A 14,516-nucleotide genomic window follows, 5' to 3' on the forward strand; every position below is an offset into this window, starting at 1 on the left:
CCTCCAGATAGGTTTGGGAAGCACCTGTGTTCCATCTTCAGAAGACATTACTTTTATGGCCGAGTTATGGTCACAAATTAGCATTTAAAAAAATTTTTTTTTTGGTCTTTTGGAGACAGGGTTTCCCTGTAGCCCCAGCTCTCCTGGAACTTGTTATGTAGACCAGGCTGGCCTCAAACTCACAGAGCTCCACCTGCCTCTGCCTCCCGAGTGCTGGGATTAAAGGTGTGCGCCACCACACCCGGCTATGAAATCTTAAAAATATGCACACAGCCATCTGTTTTTCAATTAAAATAGTCAGAGTTTAGTCAAGCAATTTTTTCCTTTATTTTTGTTAAATAAGACTCCAGAAAGTGTAATAGTGCAAACACTCAGTAGAAAAGTTGCAGTTAAGAAATGTACATTCACATTAACATTTCAGTCCATTCACTTTTAAAATAAAAATAGGACAAATTATTCAATTACTTTTCTCAATTTAACAATCTTGAAAAAGACTGGAAGGTGCTCTACAGTGTTCAGTTGACATAAAAATAGACCCGTATTGATTATACAAATCTATCGTGAGAGGTTACCCAGTGAGATTGAGTTATTGTGATTCTGAATATGATCATTGTGTTCTCACAGCTACAGTAGCCTCTGGTGAGTTAAGCTTGTGGGAGAAAATGACCCCTTCGCCCATGCACCCTCCATCCCACTAAGGGACTCAACGCTTTCTTGATAAACACAACACAGGTGCTTTACAGGCCTTTTCCTTAGTAAGAAAATCCAGAAGTGGGCTTGGGCTTACCTTAAATCAAGATGGAATTACTGCTAAGACATAGTCGTGTGAGTATAATGACATTCCCCATTTGTGCAAATTGGTGAGCAATTAGCATAACTGAGAGGCTGGTAGGAAAAGGAGTGTGGGCTAAAAGGAGGCAGTGGACAGTAAGTGCTGGAGCCACTCGAAGCTCAGGCTCCACAAGATCTGGCACTGGCTTAGGGGATGCTCTGCCTCCAGCAAGTCTAAGCCCGTCCCTTTGAGCATGCTGCACAATTTCAAATTCAAACTAAGGTGCACACGATTAGGAATTTCATGGCATGCGGTTCTAGAGTGCAAATGGCTTGCATATACTCAGTTTTAACAGGGATGAAGGCAACAGAGCAGGCCCCTCCTCCTCAGGCATGTGTGCTCTTGGTGGCCAGTTGTGCCCATACTGCCGGTGTAAGCAAGAGGGGTTTCCTTGGGATCCCCACAATATGGGAGCAGTCCCCTGACACCTGTGCTTCATATGCCTGGGGCCGAGTAGAGGTTGCTGGTGGGAGATAGAAAACAAGTTCTGGCTGCTGTTGGGTCAACTTGCCATTGCAATGCCATGGGAAGTCGTTGCCCACAAATCTAGTAGTTGCAGGCAAATCTAGTGACCTGCAACTGTTCTTGGAGACAATCCTGCAATGAGTATATTAAGCCCAAGAGATTTCATAAGCCTCTTAGGAGTTAGTCTTGGATATCACTTCTCTTGAAACATTGATTCTATCAATAAGTGGCTGGAAATGATTTGAAAACCAGCTTTCTCAAGTCTATGCTGCCTGGTATCATTGGGAACCCAGAAGGCAGCTGGGGCATCTTTACTTGAAAGGTTGCCAAACGTTTCACCATCTATTGTAATCCCTTCCTTGCCTTCTGCACTCTCCTGGGAAAATCTCTCTAAATACCCTTTAATCCCTGGAAAGGCTGTGCCCATCAGTAGCATATGACACAGTAATGGCTCTATGGTGTTGAAAATATGTGCAGTAACAGCAAACACAACCTACAGCCTTCCCCAAGGTCATAGAATTCCTGATCAGCAACTGGAGCCAGGCTGGCTAGGTGAATGGGAGAAAGTGTGTGTGTGTGTGTGTGTGTGTGTGTGTGGTTTGAGGTCTATGGGAGTGTCACTGCTCTCTGTCCCTATTTGATGTCAGGCCTTTCAGAAAATAGTCCTTGTTTAAGGTTCTATTAGACACAATGACAGTTTGTGTTCTGAAAAGTTTTAGAATATCAAGTATGACACTGCCCAGTGGGAACTGTTGCAGGTGGGTATTTGACTTTCTTGTTGAGTGTCAGAGGAGGAATGCAACTTAATCCAAAAGAAATTATATGGCTCTAATTTAGCAATAAGAAACCAAGGACTAGAGAGCCATAGAACACTTGGTCAAAGGCTCCAAGTACGGGGGACAGAGCAAGCCTTGCCCACAAAGGACCGCCTTAGTGAGGGCCTCTGGCACCACACTAAGCAAGTACTGTTGCATGGACAAGCTTGTTTTCTCCATCAAAAGCACCCCAGTTCTCACACATGTCAATGTTAGCAAAGAGACCCTAACTGTAATAGAAAACACAAGGCTTGTGATAGGACAGATCAGGAGCTGAGGTCTGGCCCTGCCTGTCAGGTCTGTATGATATACTCAAGCCCCACCCCACCTGGGTCACAGTCGCTGGACTGCATGAGTTGAATTATACCAATTCCTCCACAGACTGATGGAGGGATGGAGGGAGGTGAAGCACACAGAAGGTGCCTAGGGACTATAAAGCCAAAACCAGTAATGAGTATTTTTCTCAATTTATCCTCATAGCGATGAGCCCAAGAGACTGTTAACTAACTGGACAATGGTGACTGCTCTCCCTGTGATGGACTGTGGACATAGCACATCTACTGACATGCTGAAGAAAACTCAGAAAATTCACAAAGGATGAAGGAATTAGATTTAAAATGACTAACATCTGTCAGGACAGAGAACATGACAGCAGGCTAGATAGTAGTTACTGTGGTCAGTTTTCTGAATTTTAAGGTATTTGTCCAGTCAGTTATAAACCACAACCCAAATGGCCGCCTGACTCTTGCTCTTGTGGCTGCACCACCCAAACAGACAGCAGCTGGTACCCTCAGGTGGAAGGTGGAAGGCCCTCAAGAAAGCTCCTGTAACCTGGAGGGCAGGGAAGGGCTCATGGTGCCTGAGGCTGTCACCACTTGGTTTCAGGGCACTTATCTTGAGATTACTACAAAGTTCTCTATATGCCCAAACCCCCAAACCAACCAGACAAAAAGAAGTATGACCAATGGAGTCTATTATAGACCAACAAGTCTATGTCTGGACCTGAGTGCTAATATTATAGAGATTCTTTTATAAGAGAAATCAAAGAGCTCAGCAGTTGTTAGTGGACAGTCACTCAGGGATGTGTGGACATCCCAAGGTCAGGTGCTATCTTGGTTTATAGGATGCCAAATGTCTCAAGTGACAGTCAGCTGTCTATGTTTAACTTTAATTTTATCCCTTATATGAATCACCTTAACCTCAGGAAGAAATATTTATTTTGCTTACATTGTATACGACAGGTACACATGTGCATAGGCACACACATGGATTTGAATTAAGAGTGGCCAGATCTGGTATATGTGTAACAGAGTGGATTAAAATGTTAATGAAACTTAAAAAGACCAAACGTCTTAGTCATGACATGCTGACATGTTGCTTAGACAATCGTTTAGTGACAGAATGTGGCATCTGAAATTGGATCTGTGGCATTTATGCAATGGACCACAGAGTGACAAATCTCACATCCTATTCCTGGCTTTTATTTACTACAGTGTGAACTTGCAGGGCAAGGCAGGAAATCTGAATACTCCAAGGTGTCCCCTGGGTTCTTAGAGGGAAGGCAGAGCCTGGAGGGCACCAAGACCTGCCTGCTCCCTGTGTTTATGCAGGGTTGTGCTCACTGGGTAGCTGACCCTGTGAGAGGAAACAGCCAGGAAGTTGCTAATGCATGCTCCTCACCTTTGGGCCCCTAAGCATCACAGGGCCTGTGGCTTCTAAGTAGGAGGAGCCCGTGTGCAGCTGTCACTGGCCAGTAATAGGACTTGACCACCCCAGATCATCTGACTCCACATATGGTAAATCAAACTAGCAGAAGTGTGCTTTCCAGTGAGCAACAGGAGCCATCTTGAGTATCTCCTTCAGTTCTGTCCCCACCCTGCCCTCCAGAAGGGGGTGTCTATGACCTGGTCTTACACCTTCAGTCTTCTCCTAAAAAGGCTCCTGGGCTCTAGGCCCTGTGCCTCTAGCTAAGTTCAGCCGAGACACTGATTTCAGCCCATATGGCACCAGTTAACCAAATAGTCACCATGAGGGGTCAGGGCCACTGAAGGCCAGAGAACATCCATGTCCACCACACCCTTCTGTCTCCTGTGAACATCTGACCACATTTCCTCTCTGGTGCCTAAGAGCTCAGAATAGTTCTTATGCAAGATAGTTTAGGCGCCTCAGTTCTTGGTTCAAGACCTCTTTCTGCCTGAGACAGAGATTAACTACCCATCCCCCAGGCCAGCTGGGAATGGCTCCAATCCTGCCTGCTGAACTCTGGGTCCTATCACATTTCCAAGCAGACTCCTGCATCTAAGTCTACCCCATACAGCTCCTCTAAACCCCAGCATAAGGAGCCATGAATACAAACCAACCCCAAGATTCCACATGGAAATAAAACCACACACATATTTACCACCAACTCACTGCCAAGCCTAGAGTTGTAAATGGAAATAAGGAACTTCTGGTTTAAACCTGCTATGTGAAAGTTCAAAGCCAACTACAACCAGGGAAGCGGGATCAAAGCCCACACAACATCCAAGCTGCCAGACTTGTTCTTTATCAATTCCACAAAACCATTTTTATTAAAAACTCCAATCACCTCTGAGAAGGTAGAATGGTGTGTGTGCATGCGTGCATGTGTGCGTGCATGCACACATACACACATATTTTTAAGTTGAAGCCATTAAAAAAACATGTACAAGTCAGGTTCTGGGGGTTACTTTATATATGCAGCCATTTTCTGAATGTAAATATCAGTATCACTTCTTGCTAACCCCTTCATACGAAGGGCTGATAGGTGCACAGTATCTGTAAAGTGTGCCCTTTCCTTGCCACTGTTATGTGCACGGTTGCTCTATAAACCCTCCATATCCATTGGACATAGATCCTGTACAGGCTGTGAACAAGAACCTTGGGACTTGGGAAGTCCCAGAACCCACTGTGCAGAGGGTGCAAGAACCAAGTGAAACCTCTGTACCTCCTTGATTCCCAATCCAAACTGCTGTCCTCTTAGCAGCCCATGAAAGCAAGCCAGTCTCTACAGGCTGCTGTTAGGACTATAGCACAGCTTCCTTCAAATGCAGGTAAATAAAACACAGAATATCTTACAGCTACCCACATATGCCAGTCAAGCCCAAGGCATGAATCCTCTATGACAGTCAGGATAGAGGTTTCCCCAGCCCTTCCTGCCAGACCCTCAAGGGGTTCCATCCTCCCCCATAGAAAACAGGTGTTCTGTCCCAAAAGTTCTTCCACCCCAAAACAACACTGTGAAAGATGAGATGCATAACCTTGAGTGTGCCATCATTTTCTTTAAATGGCATTTCCACAGGCAAGCCTTGAAATGTTACCCTTTAATGCTCCAACTGATGAAACAAACTAATCACCCTTGGTCACATGAGGCTAGCATTGCAATTCAAGGAGAGTTATAGATTTGGGATCAGATGGGTACCCTTGCCTTTGTCCATTAGTAAGCAATAGTGTGAAGTCCAGGACTGCAGCTGGCTTGGTTGGCTTAGCTGTCTGGAGTACCAAGCTTGGATCTAGGAACTGAGGGACTAGAGCTGGGCCTTCTGGGAGGGATGGTGGCTGCAAATAACATTCCTTCACAAACAGCTTGCATGCATGGGTAGTTTCTGAATCACCAATCTGTTTGGGCCAGACTTGTCTCTACAGTATAGAGTTATGGTTATTGCTTCTATGAAAGAATGGGTCTGGAAGCCCTGTGGCTTTGCAGTCTGAGAAAAACAGGCTGGCAACTTGGTTGCTGGGTGTGGGTGGACGTCCACCTGTAGGTATGGACACTCCAGAAGTGGACTGGCCTGGGCTGGCACGGCCCATGGAAACATTTGGAAGCATTCTGGGGCTGTGTCCTACTCTACAGTGTCAGGCACGGGAGGCATGCTAGGACTGAGAAGGGAACACACAGGGTCATTTCCCAGGGGCCACAGCATCACAAGTGGGGGCTGACATGGGTGCTGGGCTTTTCCTCATTTTTGGTACAAGTCAACAGGCAGCACCTGTAACTGGTGCACTATTTACAGAGCATCTTAAATAATTTAGAGAGAATTCTACTCAAATGGCTCTAACATTTGTACATAAATATTGTACAAGATTAAAAATAAATAAGGCAATATAATACATTTTTATCACAAATAAAAAGGAAGTTGTTTTGTTTTGTTTTTACCAAACCCCAAGGAACATTATGGCTGCATATGGTTCCTGACAGAACAGGAAGTGGGCGGGTTTGGAACTGCTGATGATGGAGATGTCACCCCTGAAGTACAGACCCAGCCAAGGCTCCTGTGTGGCCCACTTCAGAACGGTTCTATGCCCAGAGAAGGGAATGTCAATAAGGTGGCTTCCTCTTGCTCTGAGGACATCTTAGGTGGTTTTTCCCATGCATCCATCTAATCTCATGATTTTTCACACATGTGATTACACAGAGCAACAGTCTGGGGCTGGCTCTGCTCAGAGTCCCACAGGTCATAACCAGACATCACTGGGCTGGCCTCCTCCCTGGTGGCTTTGATGCGTCTGTCTGCCACTTACTCAGGCTGTGGTTAATTTCAGTTCCTTCTGGTTGTCGGAGTGACATCCCTGCTTCTTTGCTGGCTAGAGCTGGGTTGTCCTCACATTCAGTTTCTGCATTGTGGTCTTGTGGATCATCATCTTCAAGTCAGCAATGAGGACTCAGTCCTGTGCATGCTTCACACGTCTCCCAGCCCTTCTGTACCTCTGTTCACTTCAGAGCATCATGAGTCTGCACCAAGCCTATTGTAGAATCCTTTCTCATCCTTCAGTGCATACCCTACTTCCCTCGGTAAAGCTCCTTGGCTATGGGACAGGACACACCCACAGGGGCTGGGACTAAAGTGTGGACATCTTTGGGACCCAATTCTCTGTTCCTAACCTGGACAGTCCAAGTGGGCAGTAGCTTTAGGAGCTCAGAAATCACTCTAAGGAAACCCAAGGTCTAGGCTGTGCTAGTTCTTTGTCCTTCCTAAAGGTCTACAGGTCCAGGGACAGCACCACAGCCCAGCAGGAGAGAGGCAGCCCCACAGCCTGCAGAGTCAGGACCACAGTATACTCATTCTCTCAGGGTGCTCCTGTCTGAACTGACTGCTTCAAATCAGGCTAGGACAGACAGACAAGTGAGAAAGTCCTAGTGGAAAAGAAGCCCATGAGGATGAGCCATTTGCCCCAGTGATAGGAAAACACGGGAGCAGAGAGGAGGCAGGAGCCATAAAAGGGTGGGTAGTTGGGTGCTCTAGTTAGGCATTGGCCCTGTTCTGGCTCATATGGACCCTGGGTCATCAGAGAGACTTGCCTGTCCTTAAAAGCCCTCCAACAACCTGGAGCTGTACTCTCCAATGCTCATGTGGACCGTGGGAGAGGCTCCAAAGCCTCACCCCGGAGCCTCTACCCTGCCCTCAGCTTCACTCACCTACACAGTGATGCCAAAATACCAGGCCACGGGAGCCAGACATGACCAGGAGAAGGGTGAAGCTACCTGCTGTCCAACTCTGACATCTGCAGTGGGGCTCTGAGGCTAGTCTGGCTCCAAATCTGAGTTCTGGCCAGAGCAAGGTGCCAGAGAAGCAGCAAACTATGACCGTACCACCCTGAATGCATTTGGTCTCATGAGGAAGGCAGCAAAGCAGGGTGGGCATAGGTCACAATCCCTCTTCAGAAGGTACCAGGAGACATCCTGCCCACCAGTCACAAAATGTCAGTCCAGCCCACAAAGGAGAATGTACAATCACAGTCCTGCCCAAGCACCTACAGACTATGGCCTCAGGTACTTGGAGATTTTGCATGAAGTCTCCAGCTCTCCCCTACCCAAAGCTTTCCTCCTACCCACACATGACCTGAGTCTAGACTCAGCTGAGTCTCCCAGGGATGGATGCTGACAGACCTGTAAAGTTACCATGGTCTCAGCCTTAGAGTTGAGCCAGAACTGAGTCAGGGACCGGGGATGCCACTTATGCACCCTTCCAGGGAAGTCTGTCCTATTCTAAAAAGCTGGGACACCAGGAAGGGGAAGAGCCCTTGAGGGGCAGTGAGGAGATGAACCTCGACAGCTATGAGCAGGCTGGCAGAGGTCATGCCCATCTGCATGCCCAAGCTGCCTCCCTTCCTGTGAGTGAGGCTGAGCATCTCCAGGAACCAGGCTTCATCTGTTTCATCTAGCTATTCGGGCTAGTTCTTTCCCAGCAGCTTTCACAGACTCCTATCCCACAACATTCACAGTCTTCATCCAGCTGCAGTCATTGGGATGCAGAAGTGGGAGGTCGCAGGTGTCAAGAGAATCAACTACAGTCTCTTTTCCTGCACTCTGGAGAAGAGGCAACTGGAATTGGGACCGCACACTCTGTTAACTCCCAGAGAAATGATGTCTTCTAGCAAGGAAACCTGCTTTGTAGGTATGACGGGTCAATCACTCAGCATAAATGAAGGCTTGATTCTTGTTAAACTTACAGTATTCAAGACACCACAGAGAAGGCAAAACAGCATACACCCCTCTTCTCTGAATGAATAGAGTTCACACAGATAAAGGAGGGTCCAGCTGTCACAGGAGCTGAAAGCCAGCAGGCAGCTGGGGCTGGGGGAGGATGCACAGGTCAGGAGGATAGAGGTGGGCCTACACATCCTCCTGTGGATTCCAGAAGGCCCGCCTCTGGCTCTTAGCAAAAGCCGGTCTTGAAGAAAGTCAGCAGCCTCACTCGTCATGCAGCGAGAGGTGGCTTTTCATTTCTTCCCATACTATCCTGTTCAAGGCCTGACCAGCTCTGTGTTGTGCCTGTGGCATGAACAACCCAGCTCTCATGGCCCTGCCCAGCAGGACCAACCTCCTCATCTGGCACTTGAAGCTGCCTTCCCAGGGCTGGAGCCACCCATTAGCGAGGGCCTACCACAGCCAGGTTGACTTGGTACTCAGTCATGGTGGGCTCCTCTGTTGTTCTGCCAGCTGAACCTCCACAGCCCTTGCTATGACCCTGGCAGATAATTCCAAGGTCCCAATGCCATTGCCAACACTAGCCATATATGGCCAGGTCCACTAGGAAGAGACAAGGTTCCCTATATCCCCAAGGGGGTGGCTTGGGCATATCTCCCATTGGCTCTCGGGCCATATCTGGACAATGCTCCCTCTCCAGCCCAGCCACTTAGCAACTGCTGCTCTGGCTGGTCCTGGCTGGAGCCATGGTGGCCTGTGTTACCTTGGAGCATTCTTGCCCTGCATGCATCTCTGGTGGCCCATGGGCTCCGCTAGGCTTCTTTCCCTGCTGCTGTGGATGGTAGATACTGGCCTGTGGGGGCTGGGGGGAGCCCACGTCTGATCGGGGGTCCAGCTGCAGGACATAATGGGGGCCGCCTGGCCTGGCCTCCTCCTCTCCCATATGGACACATCCTCCGCTCCAAGCGAAGAGACCTGCTGTGGGTGCTGTTTCCATCAGTCCTGCCTTCTAGAAAGTATGTTAGCATCTCTCCCTTGCCCTTGACGCTGACTTTGCCTCGGCATACAAACTGGTAAGAGCACCTCCTCAGCAGCCGGTGGACCTCCTCAGTCACCTGTTGATGGAAAGAAGCCAGCATTACTCTGAGTCATGGGTAATAATGAGGTCCCTGGAACAGGGGTTCCCCACATTCTACCTCCCATCCTGATCCCCAAACCTGGCAGCACCTGGACAAAGCTTCCCAGCCCTACTGCAGCCACTCCATACCTGGTAAGCAGGGCATCCACAGTGGAGCCAAGGTCGCAGCAGGCCCCAAGTGAGCCACTGTGGCTTCTTTGTACACTGGCCAGGCTGTGTGGAACCAGCCCCAGTGGGAGGGCTCCCTGGCCTGGAGCTCCAAGTACCTCAGCAAGGTAGAGTCTGGGATTTCCACCCTCACAACTGGGAATGGCACCCTTAGCTACTAGGGTAGGGGTGCAGCTACTGGATGGGACCCTTGGTGGTGGGGTCACAAGCATGCAAAGAGCAAAGATGAATTGCTGGAAGAAACTGAAGAATCTCTGCTTCACAATGTAAGTCAAAAGCAGATTAAGTATGAGAAAGACTTTCTCCATGGCACAGACCTAGACCAGCAGAAGATACCGCTCTCCCTGTCTCTTAGTGTGTACCCCTCCCCTATCTTATGTTCAAACAATGAAATTGATTCCAGCTCCCTTCTCCCATTCTGGCAGAGCTGAGGAGGGTGCCCCATATCACACTGGGCACTAGGAAGCCTAGAAAACAGAGGGAGGACAGAGGCCCTGTATGTATCAGGGAGGCCTGTGGAGAGGAAGGCCATGTAGGCAGTCATGCCTGTGGAGGAGCTGGGCCACAGGCAGGCTCAGATTAGATTCTAGAAACAAAGATGCAATGTTGGCTCCAGGCAGTGACCTAGTTGGGTGCAGGGTGGGACTCTGTGATGGCTAATCTTGGTTGTCCACTTGACTCAATTTGGAATCAAGAGATAAGCTACTGGGCACATCTGTAAAGAATTTTCTTGATCAGGTTATGTGAAGTGGGAAGCCCCACCCTAAATGTGGACTGTTGAGAAATCTAGCCTTGTGGACTGAGCAACTACCAGGTTCTCAGAGTCTCCAGTGTGAAGACATCCATTGTTGGACTACCAGACCACACTGTGTCAACCAAACTATTAACTTCCCTAATATATATATATTTATATATATATGCATATATGTATTCAATCAGTTCTGTTCCACTAAAGAATCCTGACTCAAACAGTTGCTTTGTCAGGGTATTGTATCACAGCAATAGGAAAAGAAACTAAGACAGAAACTGATACCAAGAAGTGGGGCCATTGCTCTCATAAACCTGACCATGCAGTTCTTATGCCTTTGGAACTCTTTTGCAGCTACAATGTGGAAGAATTTGCAACTTTGGGTGACAAAAGCCATTGGATGCTGGGAGAGGTGTTAATAGTCAGTCTGTCCTAGTAGAAGCTTGGAAGACAGGAATGTTGAGAGAAATGTGAACTATGGTGGCCCAACTCATAAGGTTTCAGAAAAGAACAAGGACTATGAGGAACTGGGCTAGAGGACATTTGTGTGATATCTCAGCCAAGAATCTGTCTTCATTCTGCTTTTCGCTTGTGCTCCTGAGCACTTAAGTGAAGCTGGATTTAAAGATAACGGACTGATTTGTTCTGCAGGGGAAATTTAAGGACAGGAGGGCATTCAGACTGATGGTGAGAAAGCAGCTCTAATTGCTAAAAATACCAATACCACTGAGATGATGAGAGGGGTTCCCTGAAGGTAACAGCCTACCCATTAGAGACTCCATCTTGTGAAAACCCAAATTCATTTAAATGAAGAAAGCCTATGTCAACGGAGTTCCCTGCTCCTTGAAAGCAACTTCCTAAGAGAGTGTGTTCCCTGGGATCAGAACACAGAAGCTGATGCTTCTTGGTCCAGGGGGCCCAAGCTCTCTCTCAAGATGGCAGCACAGCTTGGCAGTGCTATCCATGTGGTGCTGCTTTGAAGGCATAGAGAATGCAATATTGAGTGGGTCATGGTGAGCATCTGAATCCAGGAAACGTGTGACAAGGTCAGAGTCCCTGCAGGGAAGCCCTTGTGTGAAGTTGTGAAGGTGAAACCTCAGTTGCAATAGAGACCCAAGATATTGAGATGCCAGGGTACAACATCTGGCTAGATGAGCTGTGGTCACACAGAGAATCTACGGGTGCCATGGGCAGCAGAGCTAGAGAGGTGGGCTACCCAAGCACTTTGGAGCCCAGTTACTTCAGTATAACTGTTTCTTGCTATGCCCCATTGCTACCATTTTGAAATAGGCATGTTTACTCTGTGCCACAGTGTGTTGGGAAAAATGTAACGTTTTCTTAATTTTATAAAAGACTTTGGAATTTTGCAGTGTTGGAACTATCAACGACTGTGGGGACTTTTGATATGGGAATAAATGCATTTTAACAAGGTCATAAGATTATGGGGACAAGGAATGGAAAGTTATGGCTTAAAAGTAATGTGTCTGAATGTCAAGTTGACAAGGGGTAGAGTTGTGATACCTAATATTGTCCGCCTGACAGAGTCTAGACTCACTTGCGGAAAGGGCCTCTGAACGTGCCTGTGGGGGATTGTCTTGATGATGTTAATTGATATAAGAAGACCATCTTAGTTGTGAGTGGGGCCTGGCCTGTATAGGTGGAGAACTTGAGCTGAGCACCAGCAAATGTGAATCACTGCTCTCTTTTTCTGACTGTAGGTATAATGTGACCAACTGCTCCAAGCTCCTGCTGACTTGACTTCTCTGCCACAATGGACTGTACCTAGAACTGTGAGCTAAAATAAACACTAGTTTTCATTGAGTTACTTTTGCCAGAATATATTGTCACAGAAACAGAAGAGAAACGTGGACTGGTTCTCATAAGAGTCTCCCTTGTCGAGAATGACTGATTTGGGGGAGCCCACTGAGGAGTCTAAGGATACTGTCCAGGTGAAAACACATGTCTTGGAGAGGGGAGCAGTGGCAGCTGCATCACTATAGGGGTGCTCAGTGCTAACTGTCTGTCTACTTAAATGGTGAAAATCGTGCATTTTATGTAGATTTTTACCAAACTAAAAGAAATCTGATGAACATTAAAGAAACGCTGTCAATGCAGAGTGCAGAGCTGCTCAGGGAGCACTGGAACTTGGTCCTGGAATTAAACACTGGGCACATGCCTGCACCTCACGGTGCTGAGGAGTGATGGAGACTTCATGGTAAGTTGAAAGGTCAATACTCAGTGGGACACAATTCCATGAGAACTATGGAGTCAGACAACCCTCTATGTGGCCAGGGCCTAGCCACAGCATGAAGGACCTATCCTACCTCTTAAGTGTCCTGTGTTCACTGCCCTTGTTCCCACAGGTCCTGAAGCCAGGAATTATGTGTCAGGATAAGGATGTCCCTCTGATGCCATCCAAGGCTGCAGTTCTCTTGTGGGGTGGCAGGAGGCCATGTTAGCTCTTTGTAGGCTCCATGTTATCCACAGAGCTTCATCCAAGTTCCAGGTCGCATGTTATTCTCAGGAAAATCCTAAAAGTTGGGTCTTTCCTCCACACTATGAAGACCAGAAGCCACTACCTTCTAAGCCTTTCAGTGGCTCTTAGAAGATGTCACACCCACCTGAATGAAGTTCCCAGAAGTCGTGGGTGTGCCCAGCATCATGTCCTTCAAACACATGAGAACCATCTCTTCCCTCCCATGAGAGCAGAAGAGTGACCACAGGTCTGAGACAAGGAAGAGCGCTGAGAAGCCAGGCCTTTAGTCCACTGCGTAAGCCCTGACTCATTATGATCCCTAATTCTCCTTCTGCTTACTCGGGAGTAGCCCCAAGGGTGCATGAAAAAAATGTTAAATAGTAAAAGCAGTCTGCAGGCTCGGGAGCATTTTCCAGATCCAACAGCAGACACTGAGATATACAGCTAGATCTGCCCTGCCACTTGCTGGCCACAGACCTAGGGCTCACCCTAAATCCCCAATGCCTCAGTTTCTTCACCTGTGTCTTGGGAGTTTCTGGGTGATTTACCTGGATTCTGCCCTGGACCCCAGTGCTGTCCATCCGACTGGCCACATTGACTGTATTTCCCCAGATGTCATATTGGGGTCTTCGAGCGCCAATCACTCCAGCCACCACAGGGCCAACGTTGATGCCTAGAAAACAGCCACAGCATGGCCTATGGGCAGCTGGAAAAGCAAAGCACACCTCAGCTGCTGGTGTGCTATGCTGTTCCTGGTCAAGAGGATGTGCTGTTTGGAGTCATCTAGAGCCAGGCTCCATTCTAAAGCAGGAATCTTCAGCCTCACATAGGTGGCAGCAATCCCCTCTGGTACAGGGGTCCCCTGGTGGGCTGGCAGGCAGCTCCTCAGCACTGGCCACCATACCTACAGCAGCACTGGACATCAGAGTGATTCCTAACCCTGAAGAAAAGCCCCAGGTCCTGTCACTTTGGCTTCTATGTGGAGTCCTGCTCTGGAGCCAACAAGAATCTGGTTCTACAGCCTCTGTGACCACAGTGTACCTCCAAATACACCTCTGCCCCCTAAAAGTTACAGATGCTTCCTAGCTTTTCTGGAATGCAGCCATGAAGCTACATTGCTAGGGTATGGGTCCTAGCTCTAAGTATAAGCTTAGATGTCCAGAGGGAAAGAAATGAGGCCCCTCTCCTTTCACAGCTCAGAGTCCAGTTGGCCTCAGGGACACTCCACAGCTCAAGACTACTATACCTGGTCCAGGCACATTCATGTCTGCTGCTATCTGTGAAAGCTTTGGCAAAGTGCTCACCCTCTCTGGGCCTGGGTTTCTTCCTCTATAAATGGGAGCACAAGATGCTCTGTGCCATCCTGCTCTGGCCTTAGTGAGATGTCTGGTGCACATCTACCATACGCAGCTGCTCCTCCAAGGGGCTG

At 48.1% G+C, this 14,516-nt stretch overlaps 1 protein-coding gene across 1 annotated transcript in view; it reads right to left on the minus strand.

Moving 5' to 3' along the window:
- Nucleotides 1-303: 303 nt before the first annotated feature.
- The window catches only part of Adcy1 (adenylate cyclase 1), a 127,613-nt gene continuing 113,400 nt past the window's right edge, over nt 304-14,516 (minus strand). Inside the window, exons 19-20 of the mRNA XM_008842188.3 lie at nt 13,636-13,760; nt 304-9,672 (exon numbers count right to left, since the gene is read on the minus strand). Of these exons, the coding sequence (XP_008840410.1) occupies nt 9,370-9,672; nt 13,636-13,760 (428 nt within the window). The 3' untranslated portion in view covers nt 304-9,369. The remainder of the gene's footprint in view (nt 9,673-13,635; nt 13,761-14,516) is intronic.

The sequence above is a fragment of the Nannospalax galili genome, unplaced genomic scaffold (genome assembly GCF_000622305.1).
Source record: "Nannospalax galili isolate Female #2095 unplaced genomic scaffold, S.galili_v1.0 scaffold321, whole genome shotgun sequence".
In the NCBI taxonomy this organism is placed as follows: domain Eukaryota; kingdom Metazoa; phylum Chordata; class Mammalia; order Rodentia; family Spalacidae; genus Nannospalax; species Nannospalax galili.